This window comes from Pseudophryne corroboree, chromosome 1, assembly GCF_028390025.1.
Source record: "Pseudophryne corroboree isolate aPseCor3 chromosome 1, aPseCor3.hap2, whole genome shotgun sequence".
Taxonomy (NCBI): Eukaryota; Metazoa; Chordata; class Amphibia; order Anura; family Myobatrachidae; genus Pseudophryne; species Pseudophryne corroboree.
Window position 1 is genome coordinate 1,064,978,187 of NC_086444.1, and position 19,844 is coordinate 1,064,998,030.

At 49.7% G+C, this 19,844-nt stretch overlaps 1 protein-coding gene across 1 annotated transcript in view; it reads left to right on the plus strand.

The window, feature by feature from the left end:
- Positions 1-3,256: 3,256 nt before the first annotated feature.
- Positions 3,257-19,844, plus strand: part of LOC134925762 (uncharacterized) — a 228,438-nt gene continuing 211,850 nt past the window's right edge. Inside the window, exon 1 of the mRNA XM_063920939.1 lies at positions 3,257-3,346. Within this exon, the coding sequence (XP_063777009.1) occupies positions 3,281-3,346 (66 nt within the window). The 5' untranslated portion in view covers positions 3,257-3,280. The remainder of the gene's footprint in view (positions 3,347-19,844) is intronic.

Genomic DNA, 19,844 nt, shown 5'->3' on the forward strand with positions numbered 1-19,844 from the left:
TTGTTACCCTCAGCTTAGGCCCAGAATACTACATGGCCGAGGCTGATGCGTTCCAGACCGGTTAATCAGCCAAGCGGCGCTAGTTAGCAAACGTTTCCCAGAACCATACCTAACATTAGGTATCGGTTCTGCGAAATCGGTGCAATATATATATATATATATATATATATATTATATATATATTTACAGCAGGTGCATAGCACCCTTTTTCCCGGGACAGGTGTGGCTACGCCGCGCCATAAGTCCCTCTTTCTCCCATTCTAAAGTTGGGAGGTATGGATATACTGGATGTGTGTTATTTCCTGCATAGCCCTTCTTATCTCCTGGGCATGCATCTGATTCAACAATACAGTGTTATCTAGACACCAAGGGGTAGATGTATTAAGCCTAGAGAAGTGATAAAGCAGTGATAAGTGGAAGGTGATAACGCATCAGCCAATCAGCTCCTAACCGTTAATTTACATATTGGAGCTGATTGGCTGGTGCGTTATCACCTTGCACTTATCACTGCTTTATCACTTCTCCAGGCTTAATACATCTGCCCCCAAGTGAGTTATGATTGATTTTTCTTAGGTTGATTTGTAATTTAGTTGTGGCTTCATTGTGGTCAGACCATGCTACAGTATGTAGGTGATCCCAGGCCCTGACAGCTGCTGGTTGTGGAAAGATTCAGATCAGGCTTTCACTAAACGGAGGTATTCAGCACTCCCCAGCCGCGTTCTCTCTTACCTGCGCTGCACTATGACGCACTCTGTCCGTCATCCGCTGGTTTATCTGATGTCCTGTGCTGTCTGTCGCTGCGCTATGTCTCCATTACCCGCACTCCCAGGCCTGGCGTACATTTTCGGTCTTCACTGCCCACTCCATGCCTACAATTCCCTCCAATGTAATGGACGGCGCCATGACAGTACTGATCAGCTGACTGCACAGAGTCCAATCAGGAACTATTTCACAGTCATGTGATTATCACCACCAAGCAGCAGCAAGCCAGGGGTATAAATCCTGAATCTCAGCACAGGCAAATTGCCAGTGCTTTGTTGTCTATCAACCTGCTGTGAGCTCCTGACTCTGCTGCTGGATTCTAGACAAGTGCAGTTTCCATATCTAGTACTTCCTGACCTAACCTGTATAGCTGCTTAGCTTCACCATCGCAGCACATCAACCGGTACAGCAAATCCCAGTGATCCTAAAAGGAAGCTCAGTTCATTATCGCAGCATATCCAGATTTACCGGTACAGCCAATCTCAGTGATCCTGAAGGCCTGCTCAGTTCATCATTGCAGCATATCCAGATTCACCAGTACAGCCAATCCCAGTGATCCTGAAGGGCTGCTCAGTTCATCATTGCAGCATATCCAGATTCTTTGGTACAGCCAATCCCAGTGATCCTGAAGGGCTGCTTCTGCAACTCCATTGCAGCATTTCCCAATTCGCTGGTACAGCTTATCCCAGCGTTCCTGAAGGACTGCTCCTGCAACTCCATTGCAGCATTTCCCAATTCGCTGGTACAGCCTATCCCATAATTCCTGAAGGCCTGCTCTTGCAACTTCATTGCCGCATTTACGAATTCGCTGGTACAATCTATCCAAGCATTCCTGCAAATCTGTTGCAGCATTTCCATACTCACTGGTTAATCTCATCCCAGTGTTAGTGAACCCTCAGTGTTATGAACTTCCCAGCTATTCTACTACACTGGTAATCCAATACCCCAGTGTTCCAGTTCCCCATATAGCTGGTACCACATCTACAACTCTACTCATCTGAAACAGCATCCAGTCAGGTGTTCCTGAATAGCCGAACTGCCATATCTACAGTATGAATGAGTAGACCCTATATTAAGCTAATTCCGTCCTAATATCTCAAGCCAAAGCCCAGCAGCTCAACCTAGTCCGGATTCACAAACCATGGTGCCTAAGAATTACTAACTTATTAGTCACTTACTGGGCTTGCTTGGCTTATATTAATTGTAGTCTTATTGAGCTATATGAAACTCCCCTCCGTCACTAGTGAGAACTTTTTGAAAAATTATATAAAGAAAGTTTTATTAAGGAACCCATACACTACGACGATATGTCTGAGGCTGAAGTCGGAGGCGATTTCCCTTGAACTCTCCCTGGAGTGGTTCCATATGATTCCATACGATTTAGTACATTTTGCATGCAATATATCATATGCGATCCCAGCCATGCCTGCGGGAACCGACATATCACGAGTGCTGCACTAACGATCTAGGGGAGCCGATCCGACCCTCACGGAAACGCACATCGGATCGGAAACACATTAAAAATGCCCGATTTCACACGATATATCTGCCCGAATGCCCGAAATTGGATGAAATCGGGCATTATCGTCCTAGTGTATGGGGCCCTTTAGACTTGGAGTATATTGTAAATGCATGTTGTTTGTGCGTGCCTACCACTGTAAAGTCTGCCACTGCGACCTGCAAGGAGTTAAAGGGAAGACTATTGTTAATGAGGATAACACGTTCTCTGTGCTTGCTGCCAGCTGAGGAAAAAAGGTTGTATTAAATTGTTTACCCAAAAGCGGGGCGTACAATGTTTAATATGCGTAGGAGAATAGGTAGTATCAGTGACATGCGGTGAGGTCAGAGGCTGGGGAGGCACAAATGGTGGAGGCTCTCAGTGCCAGGAGCCTTTCTCACCCCCTACACAATTTATCTGTTATGTCCCTGCACTACATCCATGCAAACACCGGGAGAACATACATACAGTAATAGCCAGGTCACAGCCTTCACCCTAGTGTTGTGAGTAAACTGGTGTGGTGAGGTGCCCCCCATGTGCCCCAGAGAGTGCTGTCCCCACACTCACTACAGATTACACTCGCACAGTCCTGTCCCCACACTCACTACAGATTGCGCGCACACACACACACACACACACACACACACACACACACACACACACACACACACACACACACACACACACACACACACACACACACACACAGTCCTGTCCCCACACTCACTACAAATATTACATTTGTATAAATATTGTATAAATATTTGGCAGCTACTCACCCCAGTCACTGTGCACTGGCACTGCAGGTCCCCATTTCCCTCCTCCCCTGCCAAGAAGCTCAGCTCCGTGTCTGCTTTTCTTCTCTTCCTGGATTGGTCACATGACCAATCAGAGCTGTCTATCAGAGCTCACACACGCCCCCACTGTGAGGCATGCCTCACATTTCTCTGTTCTATGCGGTCTGATTGGCTACTGTGTAGCCCCGCCCATCTGTAGAGGCAGGGTCTGACAGTGTGAGAGATGAGGCTGAGCTGCCACTGCTTCATCTCTGTCTCTCCCTACAGTTCCAGGAGCTCTGCAATTCTGGTAAGTTTTATCTATAATGATGATTGTATTAATACAAAGAAGATGCTTATACTGTAAGTTATAAATATCTTCTTTCTGTTCTTCCAATCATTTTTATAATGAGAACTCTGAGTATGATAGGTATGCCTCCCCTGACTGCACATCTCTGGGTAGTATCATATGGGTCCAAGAGCAAAATACACCACTTTAAGGTGTTTAACGTGAAGTAAGAAATGTGGTGCCAAAATGAACTAGCGATATCTATGACAGGGGCACTCTGAGACAATGGGGCATATTCATCATGAAAAAAACAGGATTTTAATACCTACCGGTAAATCCTTTTCTCCTAGTCCGTAGAGGATGCTGGGCTCCACTTCATGACCATGGGGTATAGACGGTTCCACAGGAATCATGGGCACTCTTAAGACTTTTCAATGGTTGTGAACTGGCTCCTCCCTCTTTGCCCCTCCTCCAGACCTCAGTTATAGGAACTGTGCCCAGGGAGACGGACATTTCGAGGAAAGGATTTACTTTAATAGTAGTGGTGAGATACATACCAGCTCACACCTCAACCATGCCGCACACATGGCAATCAACATAACACACGCCAACAGGCATGAACCAATTGCAGCAACAAGCTGAAACTAACATAACACAACTTGTGTATAACTAAACTGCAGGTAAAGTACGCACTGGGACGGGCGCCCAGCATCCTCTACGGACTAGGAGAAAAGGATTTACCGTTAGGTATTAAAATCCTGTTTTCTCATACGTCCTAGAGCAGGGGTGGGGAACCTTTTTTCTAGCAAGGGCCATTTGGATATTTATAAAATCCTTCGGGGGCCATACAAAAATTCTCAATTTAAAAAAATTACCCTGCCCCCCAGTAGGTCTGACCTTTAGAGGCACTGTGTGTGCGCGCCGGAGGCGCGCGCTAAAAAAAATGGGTATGGCCAGTTAAAATGGGACGTGATACACATATGCCCCCAATAGTGCAGTGCCAGATCCACAATTGCCCCCACAGTGCCAGGTATACAAATGCCCCTCACAGTGCCAAGTATACAAATGTCCCTCACCGTGCCAGGTATACAAATGTCCCTCACCGTGCCAGGTATACATATGCCCCTCACCGTGCCAGGTATACATATGCCCCTCACCGTGCCAGGTATACATATGCCCCCCACCGTGCCAGGTATACATATGCCCCCCACCGTGCCAGGTATCCATATGCCCCCCACAGTGCCAGGTATACAAATGCCCCCCACCGTGCCAGGTATACAAATGCCCCTCACTGTGCCAGGTATACAAATGCCCCTCACCGTGCCAGGTATACAAATGCCCCTCACCGTGCCAGGTATACATATGCCCCTCACCGTGCCAGGTATACATATGCCCCTCACCGTGCCAGGTATACATATGCCCCTCACCGTGCCAGGTATACATATGCCCCCCAACGTGCCAGGTATACATATGCCCCCCACCGTGCCAGGTATCCATATGCCCCCCACAGTGCCAGGTATACAAATGCCCCCCACCGTGCCAGGTATACAAATGCCCCTCACCGTGCCAGGTATACAAATGCCCCTCACCGTGCCAGGTATACAAATGCCCCTCATCGTGCCAGGTATACATATGCCCCTCACCGTGCCAGCTATACATATGCCCCTCACCGTGCCAGGTATACATGTGCCCCCCACCATGCCAGGTATACATATGCCCCCCACCGTGCCAGGTATCCATATGCCCCCCACAGTGCCAGGTATACAAATGCCCCCCACCGTGCCAGGTATACAAATGCCCCTCACCGTGCCAGGTATACAAATGCCCCTCACCGTGCCAGGTATACATATGCCCCTCACCGTGCCAGGTATACATATGCCCCCCACCGTGCCAGGTATACATATGCCCCCCACCGTGCCAGGTATCCATATGCCCCCCACAGTGCCAGGTATACAAATGCCCCCCACCGTGCCAGGTATACAAATGCTCCTCACCGTGCCAGGTATACAAATGCCCCCCACCGTGCCAGGTATACATATGCCCCCCACCATGCCAGGTATACAGATGCCCCCACAGTGCCAGGTACACAGATGCCCCCACAGTGCCAGCTATACAGATGCCCCCACAGTGCCAGCTATACAGATGCCCCCACAGTGCCAGGTATACAGATGCCCCCACAGTGCCAGCTATACAGATGCCTCCACAGTGCCAGCTACACAGATGCCCCCACAGTGCCAGGTACACAGATGTCCCCACAGTGCCAGCTATACAGATGCCCCCACAGTGCCAGCTATACAGATGCCCCCACAGTGCCATGTACACAGATGCCCCCACAGTGCCAGGTACACAGATGTCCCCACAGTGCCAGCTATACAGATGCCCCCACAGTGCCAGGTATACAGATGCCCCCACAGTGCCAGGTATACAGATGACCCCACAGTGCCAGCTATGCAGATGCCCCCACAGTGCCAGCTATAAAGATGCCCCCACAGTGCCAGGTATACAGATGCCCCCCCCCAGTGCTGCTTACCGCTGCTTGCTGACAGGGAGAAGAGCGCGGCTATGTCGGGTGGCGGCGGCGACGTGTAGGACTTCAAACCGGCAGCCGCGGCTCCTGATTGGCTGCCGGTCCGCGAGCTCTGATTGGCTCACGAAGCGGCGGCTAGTTTGAAGTCCTACACGCCGCCGCCGTCATCCAACATCGCCGCGCTCTTCTCCCTGTCCTGACAGCTGAGACACGCTGCCGCCGGACTGAGCGGCGGCGTGTCTCACTGACAGAAGCGGGTGGGCCGGAGCAAACGGCTTCGCGGGCCTTATACGGCCCGCAGGCCGGAGGTTCCCCACCCCTGTCCTAGAGGATGCTGGGGTCCACTTCATGACCATGGGGTTTATACCCAAGCTCAAGTACGGGCGGGAGAGTGCGGATGACCCTGCAGCACCGATTGACCGAACTTGAGGTCTTCATCGGCCAAGGTGTCAAACTTGTAGAATTTTGCAAATGTGTTTGACCCCGACCAAGTAGCAGCTCGGCAAAGTTGTAATGCCGAGACCAACCGGGCAGCCGCCCAGGATAAGCTCACCTTCCTAGTGGAATGGGCCTTCACCGACGTCGGTAACGGCAATCCAGCCATAGTATGAGCTTGCTGAATCGTACCTCTGATCCAACGCGCAATAGTCTGCTTGGAAGTAGGACACCCAATCTTGTTGGGAGCATACAGGACAAACAAAGACTCTGTTTTCCGAATTCGAGCTGTTCTAGCGACATAAATCTTCAAAGCTCTAACCACATCTAGAGACTTTGATGCAGTGAACTGGCATCACAATAGGTTGGTTTATGTGGAAAGAAGAAACCACCTTCGGAAGAAAATGTTGACAAGTTCTCAACTCTGCCCATCTTCATGGAAGATCAGGTAAGGGCTCTTGTGAGACAAGGCCCCCAATTCAGACACCCACCGTGCAGATGCCAATGCCAAAAGCATCACCACTTTCAAATTGAGAAACTTCAACTCTATCTCGTAGAGGCTCAAACCAATCCGATTGAAGGAACTGCAACACCACATTAAGGTCCCATGGTGCCACTGGAGGCACAAATGGAGGCTAGACATGTAAAATGCCGACAGGACAAAATACCGACATGCGGGTTTTTTGTGTGTGTGTATGTCGACATAAGTCAACATGGACACCATATAAAGTGTACCGCGTCCCCTCGCATGGCTCGCTGCGCTCGCCATGCTTCGGGCACGGTGCCTTGCTGCGCTCGGCACACTATTATATTCCCCCTCCAGGTCCACTGGGATGGTAAAGTATGAACAAGTCAGTTTCAATGAAAAAAATCATGAAAAACTCATGTCGGTATTTTGACCTGTCGGCATTTTACATGTTGGTATTTTGACCTTGTCGGTATTTTAAATGTCGGTAATTTGTCCATGTCTGGATTTTGACCATCGGTCAATTGGTGTCGGGATTTTGAACGTCGGGAATTTGATTGGAGGTAAACTGACTGCATCCCTTTTTAGTGAAGCCGTGCCAGGTGCAGGGAGAATTACCTTCTTTGTAAACCTGGATAGTGCACTGTCTAACACAGGGGATGATTCCCATTTTTTCCTGTCCTCTGCTGGGAAAGGGTAAGCTATCTGAATCCTCTTAGGAATATGAAATTTCTTCTCAGGATTCACCCACATCCCTTCAAAGAGAATATTTAGCTCGTGGGAAGGAGGGAACGTGACTTTGGATTTCTTTTCCTTACATAAATAAGCCTTCTCCTGAAGTACAGGCGTGGCTTCTGTAACTTCCAACACGTCCCTTATAGCCACAATCATATATTGTATATTTTTTGCCAATTTATGATCTATTTCTCTGCAGTCGCTATCGTCGACACAAGAATCAGAGTCCGTGTCGGTATCAGTATTCACAATATTCGCAAATGGTCTCTTATGTGACCCAGAAGGGTCGCTTGCGGATGGAAGAACAGAGCCTTGAAAAATCACATCTTCCACAGATTTTCTCCAGCACTCAGCATGAGATTCAGACTTATCTAATCTCCTATTGATATGATGCATACTATCACGTATTTCTTTCACCCATGCAGGCTCTTGGTGTGCCGGCAGCGCCACCACATTACAACCCTGTGTCCTTAAAATGCTTTCCTCCGGGGAGGAACTCCCTGCCTCAGACATGTCACACACGTGTACAACACCCACAAAGACACACTGGGACTTATAGGGGACAGACCCACAGTAAAATCTGTCAGAGGGACACAGTTTAGGAGCAGCCAGTTCACAACCCCAGCACCAGTATCCAATGCCTGTGAACACAGAATGCCCACTGACATGCAGCATTTTTTACACAGTAAAACACACTTGTAAAGCACCAAAATCGCTTGTGCCCACCCTTGTTATGCACCCTGATACTTGTAGTCAGAAGTGGAGGAGGACCAGCGTTGTCTCTGCAGCCTGAGGAGAGAGAGAGGAAATGGCGCTGAGCAGTGTGCTGGCTGCCTGAGGAAGAAGCTCCGCCCCCGCAATGGCACGTTTTTTCACTCAGTAAACTTCAATAATTTCTCTGACGTCCTAGTGGATGCTGGGGACTCCGTAAGGACCATGGGGAATAGCGGCTCCGCAGGAGACTGGGCACAACTAAGAAAGATTTAGGAACACCTGGTGTGCACTGGCTCCTCCCACTATGACCCTCCTCCAGACCTCAGTTAGAATCTTGTGCCCGGCAAAGCTGGATGCACACTAGGGGCTTTCCTGAGCTCCTAGAGAGAAAGTATATTTTAGGTTTTTTTATTTTACAGTGAGATCTGCTGGCAACAGACTCACTGCAGTGAGGGACTAAGGGGAGAAGAAGCGAACCTACCTAACTGGTGGTAACTTGGGCTTCTTAGGCTACTGGACACCATTAGCTCCAGAGGGATCGACCGCATGGAACCGGCCATTGATGTTCGGTCCCGGAGCCGCGCCTCCGGCCCCCTTACAGAGCCAGAAGCAAGAAGAGTCCGGAAAATCGGCGGCAGAAGACATCAGTCTTCACCAAGGTAGCGCACAGCACTGCAGCTGTGCGCCATTGCTCCTCATACACACTTCACACTCCGGTCACTGAGGGTGCAGGGCGCTGGGGGGGGGGGCGCCCTGAGCAGCAATAAAAACACCTTGGCTGGCAAATATATCACAATATATAGCCCCAGAGGCTATATATGTGATAAATACCCCTGCTAGAATCCATTAAAAAGCGGGAGAAAAGTCAGCCGAAAAAGGGGCGGAGCTATCTCCCTCAGCACACTGGCGCCATTTCTCCCTCACAGCTCTGCTGGAAGGAAGCTCCCTGGCTCTCCCCTGCAGTCTACACTACAGAAAGGGTAAAAAAGAGAGGGGGGGCACTAAATTTAGGCGCAATATACATATAGCAGCTATAAGGGGATATAATTTAGTTAATCCCTGTATTATATAGCGCTCTGGTGTGTGCTGGCATACTCTCTCTCTCTCTGTCTCCCCAAAGGGCTTCGTGGGGTCCTGTCCTCTGTCAGAGCATTCCCTGTGTGTATGCGGTGTGTCGGTACGGCTGTGTCGACATGTTTGATGAGGAGGCTTATGTGGAGGCGGAGCAGATGCCTATAAATGTGATGTCACCCCCTGCAGGGCCGACACCTGAGTGGATGGTTATGTGGAAGGAACTACGTGACAGTGTCGACTCCTTACATAAAAGGTTTGACGACATACCAAATATGGGACAGCCGGCTTCTCAGCCTGTGCCTGCCCAGGCGTCTCAAAAGCCATCAGGGGCTCTAAAACGCCCGCTACCTCAGATGGCAGACACAGATGTCGACACGGATACTGACTCCAGTGTCGACGACGATGAGACTAATGTAACTTCCAATAGGGCCACACGTTACATGATTGAGGCAATGAAAAATGTGTTGCACATTTCTGATGTTACCCCCGGTACCACAAAAAAGGGTATTATGTTTGGAGAGAAAAAACTACCAGTAGTTTTTCCTCCATCTGAGGAGTTAAATGAAGTGTGTGAAGAAGCGCGGGCTTCCCCCGATAAGAAACTAGTAATTTCTAAAAGGTTACTAATGACGTACCCTTTCTCGCCAGAGGATAGGTCACGTTGGGAAACATCCCCTAGGGTGGATAAAGCGCTTACACGCTTGTCAAAGAAGGTGGCACTACCGTCTCCGGATACGGCCGCCCTAAAGGAACCTGCTGATAGAAAGCAGGAGGCTATCCTGAAGTCTGTATATACACACACAGGTATTATACTGAGACCAGCTATTGCTTCAGCATGGATGTGCAGTGCTGCTGCTGCGTGGTCAGATTCCCTGTCGGAAAATATTGATACCCTAGACAGGGACACTATATTGCTAACCGTAGAGCATATTAAAGACGCAGTCTTATACATGAGAGATGCACAGAGGGATATTTGCCGGCTGGCATCTAAAATAAGTGCAATGTCCATTTCTGCCAGGAGAGGGTTATGGACTCGGCAGTGGACAGGTGATGCAGACTCAAAAAGGCACATGGAAGTTTTGCCTTATAAAGGTGAGGAGTTGTTCGGGGATGGTCTCTCGGACCTAGTTTCCACAGCAACTGCTGGGAAGTCTGCATTTTTACCCCATGTTCCCTCACAGCCAAAGAAAGCACCGTATTATCAGGTACAGTCCTTTCGGCCCCATAAGGGCAAGCGGGTTAAAGGCGCGTCCTTTCTGCCCAGAGGCAGAGGTAGAGGGAAAAAGCTGCAGCATACAGCCAGTTCCCAGGAGCAAAAGTACTCCCCCGCTTCCTCTAAGTCCACCGCATGACGCTGGGGCTCCACAGGCGGAGCCAGGTACGGTGGGGGCCCGTCTCAAAAATTTCAGCGATCAGTGGGCTCGCTCACGGGTGGATCCCTGGATCTTTCAAGTAGTATCTCAGGGGTACAAGCTGGAATTCGAGACGTCTCCCCCCCGCCGTTTCCTCAAATCTGCCTTGCCAACAACTCCCTCAGGCAGGGAGGCAGTGATAGAGGCAATTCACAAGCTGTATTCCCAGCAGGTGATAGCAAAGGTGCCCCTACTTCAACAAGGACGGGGTTACTATTCCACAATGTTTGTGGTACCGAAACCGGACGGTTCGGTGAGACCCATTTTAAATTTGAAATCCTTGAACACATATATATATATAAAAAAAAAAATTCAAGTTCAAGATGGAATCGCTCAGGGCGGTTATTGCAAGCCTGGAAGAGGGGGATTACATGGTATCACTGGACATCAAGGATGCTTACCTGAATGTCCCCATTTACCATCCTCACCAGGAGTACCTCAGATTTGTGGTACAGGATTGTCATTACCAATTCCAGACGTTGCCGTTCGGTCTATCCACGGCTCCGAGGGTCTTTACCAAGGTAATGGCCGAAATGATGATACTCCTTCGGAAGAAGGGAGTTTTAATTATCCCGTACTTGGACGATCTCCTGATAAAGGCGAGGTCCAGGGAGCAGTTGTTAGTCGGGGTAGCACTATCTCGGGAGGTGCTACAACAGCACGGCTGGATTCTAAATATTCCAAAGTCACAGCTGGTCCCTACGACACGTCTACTGTTCCTGGGGATGGTTCTGGACACAGAACAGAAAAAAGTGTTTCTCCCGGAGGAGAAGGCCAAGGAGTTGTCATCTCTAGTCAGAGGCCTCCTAAAACCAAAACAGGTGTCGGTGCATCACTGCACGCGGATCCTGGGAAAGATGGTAGCTTCATACGAAGCAATTCCTTTCGGCAGGTTCCATGCAAGAACCTTTCAGTGGGACCTGTTGGACAAGTGGTCCGGATCGCATCTTCAGATGCATCGGCTGATAACCTTGTCTCCAAGGACCAGGGTGTCTCTGCTGTGGTGGCTGCAAAGTGCTCATCTTCAGGAGGGCCGCAGATTCGGCATACAGGACTGGGTCCTGGTGACCACGGATGCCAGCCTTCGAGGCTGGGGGGCAGTCACACAGGGAAGAAACTTCCAAGGACTATGGTCAAGTCAGGAGACTTCCCTACACATAAATATTCTGGAACTGAGGGCCATTTACAATGCCCTAAGTCAGGCAAAACCCCTGCTTCAAAACCAGCCGGTACTGATCCAGTCAGACAACATCACGGCAGTCGCCCATGTAAACCGACAGGGCGGCACGAGAAGCAGGACGGCGATGGCAGAAGCCACAAGGATTCTCCGATGGGCGGAAAATCACGTGTTAGCACTGTCAGCAGTGTTCATTTCCGGAGGTGGACAACTGGGAAGCAGACTTCCTCAGCAGGCACGACCTCCACCCGGGAGAGTGGGGACTTCATCCAGAAGTCTTCCAACTGATTGTAAACCGTTGGGAAAGACCACAGGTGGACATGATGGCGTCCCGCCTAAACAAAAAGCTAGAAAAATATTGCGCCAGGTCAAGAGACCCGCAGGCGATAGCTGTGGACGCTCTAGTGACACCGTGGGTGTACCGGTCGGTTTATGTGTTCCCTCCTCTTCCTCTCATACCAAAGGTACTGAGGATAATAAGGAGAAGAGGAGTAAGAACTATACTCATTGTTCCGGATTGGCCAAGAAGAGCTTGGTACCCGGATCTTCAAGAAATGATCTCAGAGGACCCATGGCCTCTGCCGCTCAGACAGGACCTGCTGCAGCAGGGGCCCTGTCTGTTCCAAGACTTACCGCAGCTGCGTTTGACGGCATGGCGGTTGAACACCGGATCCTGAAGGAAAAGGGTATTCCGGAGGAAGTCATTCCTACACTGATTAAAGCTAGGAAGGAAGTAACCGCGAACCATTATGGCGAAAATATGTTGCGTGGTGTGAGGCCAGGAGGGCCCCAACGGAGGAATTTCAGCTGGGCCGTTTCCTGCACTTCTTACAGTCAGGGGTGACTATGGGCCTAAAATTGGGTTCCATTAAGGTCCAGGTTTCGGCTCTATCGATTTTCTTCCAAAGAGAACTGGCTTCACTACCTGAAGTTCAGACTTTTGTTAAGGGAGTGCTGCATATTCAGCCCCCTTTTGTGCCTCCAGTGGCACCTTGGGATCTCAACATGGTGTTGGATTTCCTAAAGTCACATTGGTTTGAGCCACTTAAAACCGTGGAATTGAAGTATCTCACGTGGAAAGTGGTCATGTTGTTGGCCTTGGCTTCGGCCAGGCGTGTATCAGAATTGGCGGCTTTGTCATGTAAAAGCCCTTATCTGATTTTCCATATGGATAGGGCAGAATTGAGGACTCGTCCCCAATTTCTCCCTAAGGTGGTGTCAGCCTTTCATCTGAACCAGCCTATCGTGGTGCCTGCGGCTACTAAAGACTTGGAGGCTTCCAAGTTGTTGGACGTAGTCAGGGCCCTGAAAATTTATGTTTCCAGGACAGCTGGAGTCAGAAAGACTGACTCGCTATTTATCCTGTATGCGCCCCACAAGTTGGGTGCACCTGCTTCAAAGCAGACTATTGCTCGCTGGATTTGTAGTACGATTCAGCTTGCACATTCTGCGGCTGGACTGCCGCATCCTAAATCGGTAAAAGCCCATTCCACGAGGAAGGTGGGCTCTTCTTGGGCGGCTGCCCGAGGGGTCTCGGCTCTTCAACTTTGCCGAGCAGCTACTTGGTTGGGGTCAAACACGTTTGCTAAATTTTACAAGTTTGACACCCTGGCTGAGGAGGACCTAGAGTTTGCCCATTCGGTGCTGCAGAGTCATCCGCACTCTCCCGCCCGCTTGGGAGCTTTGGTATAATCCCCATGGTCCTTACGGAGTCCCAGCATCCACTTAGGACGTCAGAGAAAATAAGAATTTACTCACCGGTAATTCTATTTCTCGTAGTCCGTAGTGGATGCTGGGCGCCCATCCCAAGTGCGGATTGTCTGCAATACTTGTATATAGTTATTGTTTAACTAAAGGGTTATTGTTGAGCCATCTGTTGAGAGGCTCAGTTGTTATCATACTGTTAACTGGGTTCAGATCACAAGTTGTACGGTGTGATTGGTGTGGCTGGTATGAGTCTTACCCGGGATTCAAAATCCTTCCTTATTGTGTCAGCTCTTCCGGGCACAGTATCCTAACTGAAGTCTGGAGGAGGGTCATAGGGGGAGGAGCCAGTGCACACCAGTTAGTCTAAAGCTTTCTTTTAGTTGTGCCCAGTCTCCTGTGGAGCCGCTATTCCCCATGGTCCTTACGGAGTCCCAGCATCCACTACGGACTACGAGAAATAGAATCACCGGTGAGTAAATTCTTATTATTTCTATATAGTATTTTATGCCACAGCATACCAGGCAAATGCGGTGAGGTAAATGGCTGAGGAGGCACTGGCTAGTACCAGAGCCAGATTTACACATAATATATGAGCCCAAGGGTACATGTGGGCATTATACACAGGTGCAGCAGTGTATACTGCTAGAAATGTGTTGCGTTTTGACCAGAAATGTGTGGAAAGGCGGGGAGGCACTGACTCACCTGCGATAGACTTTTTACTCCAGAGTTTTGACTATAAAAATGATGACAATAATACAAAGAAGATGTTTATAATGTTATTCATACCTCCCAACTGTCCCGATTTCAGCGGGACAGTCCCGCTATTCGGACACTGTCCCGCTGTCCCTCCTGCAGGTCGCAGTGGGGGGGGGGGGGGGGGCAGTTGGGGGAGGCTTTGATCACCTGCTGCTTTGCTCTGATCATTGAATTCAATGCTGGGAGAGGAGCAGGGGGCTGCCCAGCTGCTCGGGGAGCGCCCCCAAAATGCCAAAAGCGGGTCCGTGGCGCTCGGCCACGCCCATTCGTCTGAGACCACATCCCTTCCACGGTAGGCCATGCCCCCTTTTCAGGTCGCGCGCAGCTACGCCGCACAAGCGTCCCGCCTTGCTGTTATGAGAAGTAGGGAGGTATGTGTTATTTGTATTTTTCATATACTTTATACCAGGGCTGGCCAAACCGGTCCTCGAGATCTACCAACAGTTCATGTTTTCCAGGCCTCCTGGAGATCTGTAGAATTGTCTGTTAGGAATGAATGCAGCACATCTTAATTAGTAATGACTACACCTGAGCACCAATTAGGTGGTCTGGAAAATGTGAACTGTTGGTAGATCTTGAGGACTGGTTTGGCCAGCCCTGCTTTATACAGTCAAAACTCTGCCTTATACTGGATCAGGGCTGGCCAAACCAGTCCTCGAGATCTACCAACAGTTCTAATTTTCCAGACCACCTAATTGGTGCACAGGTGTAGTCATTACTAATTAAGATGTGCTGCATTCATTCCTAACAGACAATTCTACAGATCTCCAGGAGGCCTGGAAAACATGAACTGTTGGTAGATCTCGAGGACCGGTTTGGCCAGCCCTGTACTGGAGTGTGGCAGGAAAGGTTCTGCCTCACCTGCCTCACCCCACCGCACATCACTGCTGTTCACAAATGGGCCGCAAGCATCCACTGTTGCTGCTCGCCAAAGACTGTTGCTGCAGTAGGATGTAGTATAACTTACCTCTGCTCTGTTATTGGTTTCACAGTACTGAAAGTTCCCATAGATAGCACAAATCCTTGTGTATCAGTGCCTATTTCCCTATAGATTGTAAGCTCACGAGCAGGGCCTTCCTTCCTCTATGACTGTCTGTTATTATACAGTTTTGTTGTTTTCCATTGTAAAGCGTAACGGAATTTGCGCTATACTGTATAAGAAACTGTTAATAATAGAAAATAATAAATGAGTTATACTTTTGAACTTGTTGGTTACAGCCAGGTTACTTCCATGGTAGGGCACCAGTCATTGTATTTAAATTTTATGGTAGCAGAAGCTTGTCATCTGTCAACTATGCAGACGTGGAAATACAATATGGCCAACCTGTAAAAAAATAATAATAATAATTTAGAGGGGGCAAGCAAACTTGTAGGTATTCCTTTTAAGGTAAGTGTTGTGTGAGAGTTCTCTGTGATGTCTACTCATTGGTCCCTCATCCCCATAGTACTAGGAGCATTATGTCACATGTGCGACCTCTGAATCAGTGCGCCTTCTGTGCATGCACACCTTACCGCGCGTTCTTCATCCACTGTCTTCCGGATAGATAGGGCATGCCTCAGTGGCTTAACTAGAAATTTTTCTCCCCCAAGCCAAAAAATTCTGCCGCACACAAAGTGAAGACTTTGTGTGCTGCAAAAAAGGGGTGTGGTTTCATTAAAATGGGTGTGGCTTCGCTGAAAGTGGCGTGGCGTTGCAGGAAAAGACTACCTTATACCCCAGTTTTGCAACCTGCACGCCGAGACATTGGCGACCACAGGAAAAAAATAATAATCCTGGTTCATGCCTCTTACATTATTTGTCATTATTCCTCCTTATAGTAATGCCCCTTACATATTATGCCACACACTGTAATGGCCCTTAGACATTATGCCACACACTGTAATGCCTGTGACACATTATGACACACACTGTAATGCCTGTGACACATTACGCCACGCATCACAATGCCCGTTATACATTATGCTACACACTACAATGCCCCTGAGATATTATACCACATACAATGCTCGTGATACAGTATACAACACACCATCATGCCTGTGACACATTATGACAAACACCGCAATGCCCGTTATACATTATACCACACACTGCAATGCCCCTAAGACATTATGCCACATACAATGCCCCTGATACAGTATACCACACACCGTCATGTCTGTGACACATTATGACACACACCGCAATGCCCATTACACATTAAGCCCTACAGTAAGGCTTTTAATTACTTTTAAATTACCTGATCGTTGCCATGGGTTTCGTGATCTTGGTTCCATGTACGGTGCCAGGGGTTTTCATGCTCAGGGTGTCATGCTCGTTGCCAGGGGTTTCATCCGCTGGGTGTTATGCTCGTTGCCAGAGGTTTCATATGCTGGATGCTATGCTCCTTGCCAGAGGTTTCATGCACTGGGTGTCAAGCTCGTTGCCAGGGGGTAATGCTTGTTGTCAGGGATTTCATGCACTAGGTGTCATGGGGAGTAATGCAGCCCAGACCGCTTACTGCTGTTTAGTGTGCCGCGGGCACCACTGCCCGATCCCCCCGTTGCTGCTGCCCGATCCCATCGTTGCCGAACCCAGTTGGCTGTTGCAGAACCCAGTTGGCTGTTGCAGATCTAAATGGAGTAGACATCTATCAAAAGTCCTCATCTGTACAATGCAGCATACCACAGGAGCAGGTACTACAGTGTACGTTCCCCCTTCCTCTGCGGGCAGGACACAGAGCAGTAACTATTAGCACTAACTTTAAAGTTAATGTAGAATTGAGGGAGGTGTGACTGACATATTGGGAAAGAGTGAGAAGCATATGTGGAGGCAGTAGCAGATCTTGCTACAGGCACGCAGGATTTTTGCCCGGGGCGCCGCCTTCCAGAGGGCGCCGCCGCCGTAGCAAGATCTGCTACTGGTGCCCCTGGTCCTCGGTAGATGCGGTACAGTGCAGTGCGCGATGAAGTCATCGCGCACCGCACTGCATTGAGGGAGCGGCACATAGACACTAGGGGTCAGTGTCGGATCCAGGGGGGGAGGCACTCGGGCCCGTGCCCCCCCTGTCATTTGTGGCCCCATCCGTCCCCCCCCCCCCCCCCGCTTGTGTCACTGAGACACGCTGCCGCTCAGTCCAGCGGCAGCGTGTCTCAGCTGTCAGGAGGAGAGTGCGGCTATCTGGCGGCGTGTTGCGGACTTAAAACCAGCCGCCGGTTCGTGAGCCAATCAGAGCTCGCGGGCCGGCAGCCAATCAGGAGCCGCCGGTCCGCGAGCTCTGATTGGCTCACGAACTGGCGGCTAGTTTGAAATCCTACACGCCGTCAGACATAGCCGCGCTCTCCTCCTGACATCCTCAGATGCGGCAGAGAAGCAGCAGCAGCAGCAGCGGTAAGCAGCTGCGGAACTGCTGTGGGGGCATTTGTATAGTATACCTGCTGTGGGGGCATTTATATACCTGGCACTGTGAGGGCAATTGTATACCTGGCACTGTGGGGGGAATTGTTTACCTGGCACTGTGAGGGCAATTGTTTACCTGGCACTGTGGGGGCATTTGTATACCTGACACTGTGGGGGCATTTTTGGATCTGGCACTGTAGGGGCATTTTTGGATCTGGCACTGTAGGGGTATTTTTGGATCTGGCACTGTAGGGGCATTTGTGGATCTGGCACTGTGGGGGCATTTGTGGATCTGGCACTGTGGGGGCATTTTTGGATCTGGCACTGTGGGGGCATTTGTGGATCTGGCACTGTGGGGGCAATTGTGGATCTGGCACTGTGGGTGCAATTGTGGATTTGGCACTGCACTATTGGGGGCATATCTGTGTATCACGTCTCATTTTAATTGGCCACACTCACTATATGACTGCGGGCATTACTACAGGCAACATTACTACTGGGGGCAATACGGGCATTGCATAAGGGGCACCACTACTATGGGGTCTATATAAGGGGCACTACCAGTACAGTGGACATTGCATAATGAGCGCTACAACTGTGGGCATTGTATAAGAAGCGCCACCTCACATGCACCGAAGCCGCACGCAAATGTACTTCCCCTTCTATGGTGCCCCCCCTATCATTTTCTTCTGGATCCACCCCTGCTAGGGGTCATGATTGACCTCTAGTGTCTATGCGGTGCTATAGGAGCTATAGGAGATAAGTCATGACGTCTCTCCCGTAGATCAGAGGAGCGGCGCCGGCGGCCGGAGACGGAGGACAGCAGTGGTCAGGAATCAGAAACGGGTATGGTGAGAATTAATTAATTAATTTATTTTTTATTTTTGTAAGCGGCACAGCTATACTGGGGGCATAAACGGGGCCACAACTCTACTGGGGGCATAAACGGGGCCACAACTCTACTGGGGGCACAAACGGGGGCACAACTCTACTGGGGGCACAAATGGGGGCACAACTCTACAGGGGGCATAACTGACCACACCCCTTTATGAAGCCATGCCCCTATTTTCGCCCGGGGCGCCACAAGGGCTAGAACCGGCCCTGTGTGGAGGTTTGCTAGATATGAAAAAGGCATGTTGTGAGTTCTAAGTAACGTGTTCCCCTCAAACACAAAAGATGTATTTTGTGGCAAGTGGGACATGTTATATTGAAGCAAGTAAAAGGTCTGTGAGGGCATTTGGAGATCCGTGATTCGTTTCAAGGTACTTTTTGTACTATTTTACATTCTTGAATTTAAGTGTAGTGTCTGACCCATTGAGGTAGAAGGGCTTTGAAGTATATGAGGTTGCTCATCTCATGGTCTATGGCAGGGGTGGCTAACCAGTCAGTGACAAAGAGCCAAAAAACCTTGTTAGGTATGTCAAAGAGCCGACATCGCGCCAAAGGCGCGCATTCAAAAATAGAATGTGACTTTGTGCCTGCTAGACCACACCCCTGGTATAAAATACATTGAAAAAGCCAAATAATTTTAAAGTCAGATCCATTGAAAAAGCCACTTTCACATAAAATAATTGAAAAAGCCAGATTCACATAATAAACTTAAGTTCCCCCATGTGCCACTCCAGCCAGCTCCCCATGTGACACTCCTGCTAGCACCCTCCTATGTCACTCCAGTCAGCTCCCCATGTTACACTCCTGCTAGCACCCTCCTATGTCACTCCAGCCAGCTCCCCATGTTACACTCCTGCTAGCACCCTCCTATGTCACTCCAGCCAGCTCCCCATGTTACACTCCTGCTAGCACCCTCCTATGTCACTCCTACCAGCACCCCCCATGTCACTCCAGCCAGTTCTCCCATGTGTCACTCCTGCTACCACCCTCCTATGTCACTCCAGCCAGCTTTCCCATGTGTCACTACTTCCAGCACCCTCATTCATCACTCCAGTCAGCTCCTCCATGTGTCACTCCTGCCAGGACCCTTCTGTGTCACTCCAGCCAGCTCCGCCTTGTGTCACTCTAGCCCACCCTCATGTGTCACTAAAGTTCCCCCACCAAGTCGTGCCATTGCTGCAGCCCCTAATGTGTTCTCTGTTTGCCAGTGGGTGTCTCGCCTCTAGTATCTGGCTCCTTCAATTTT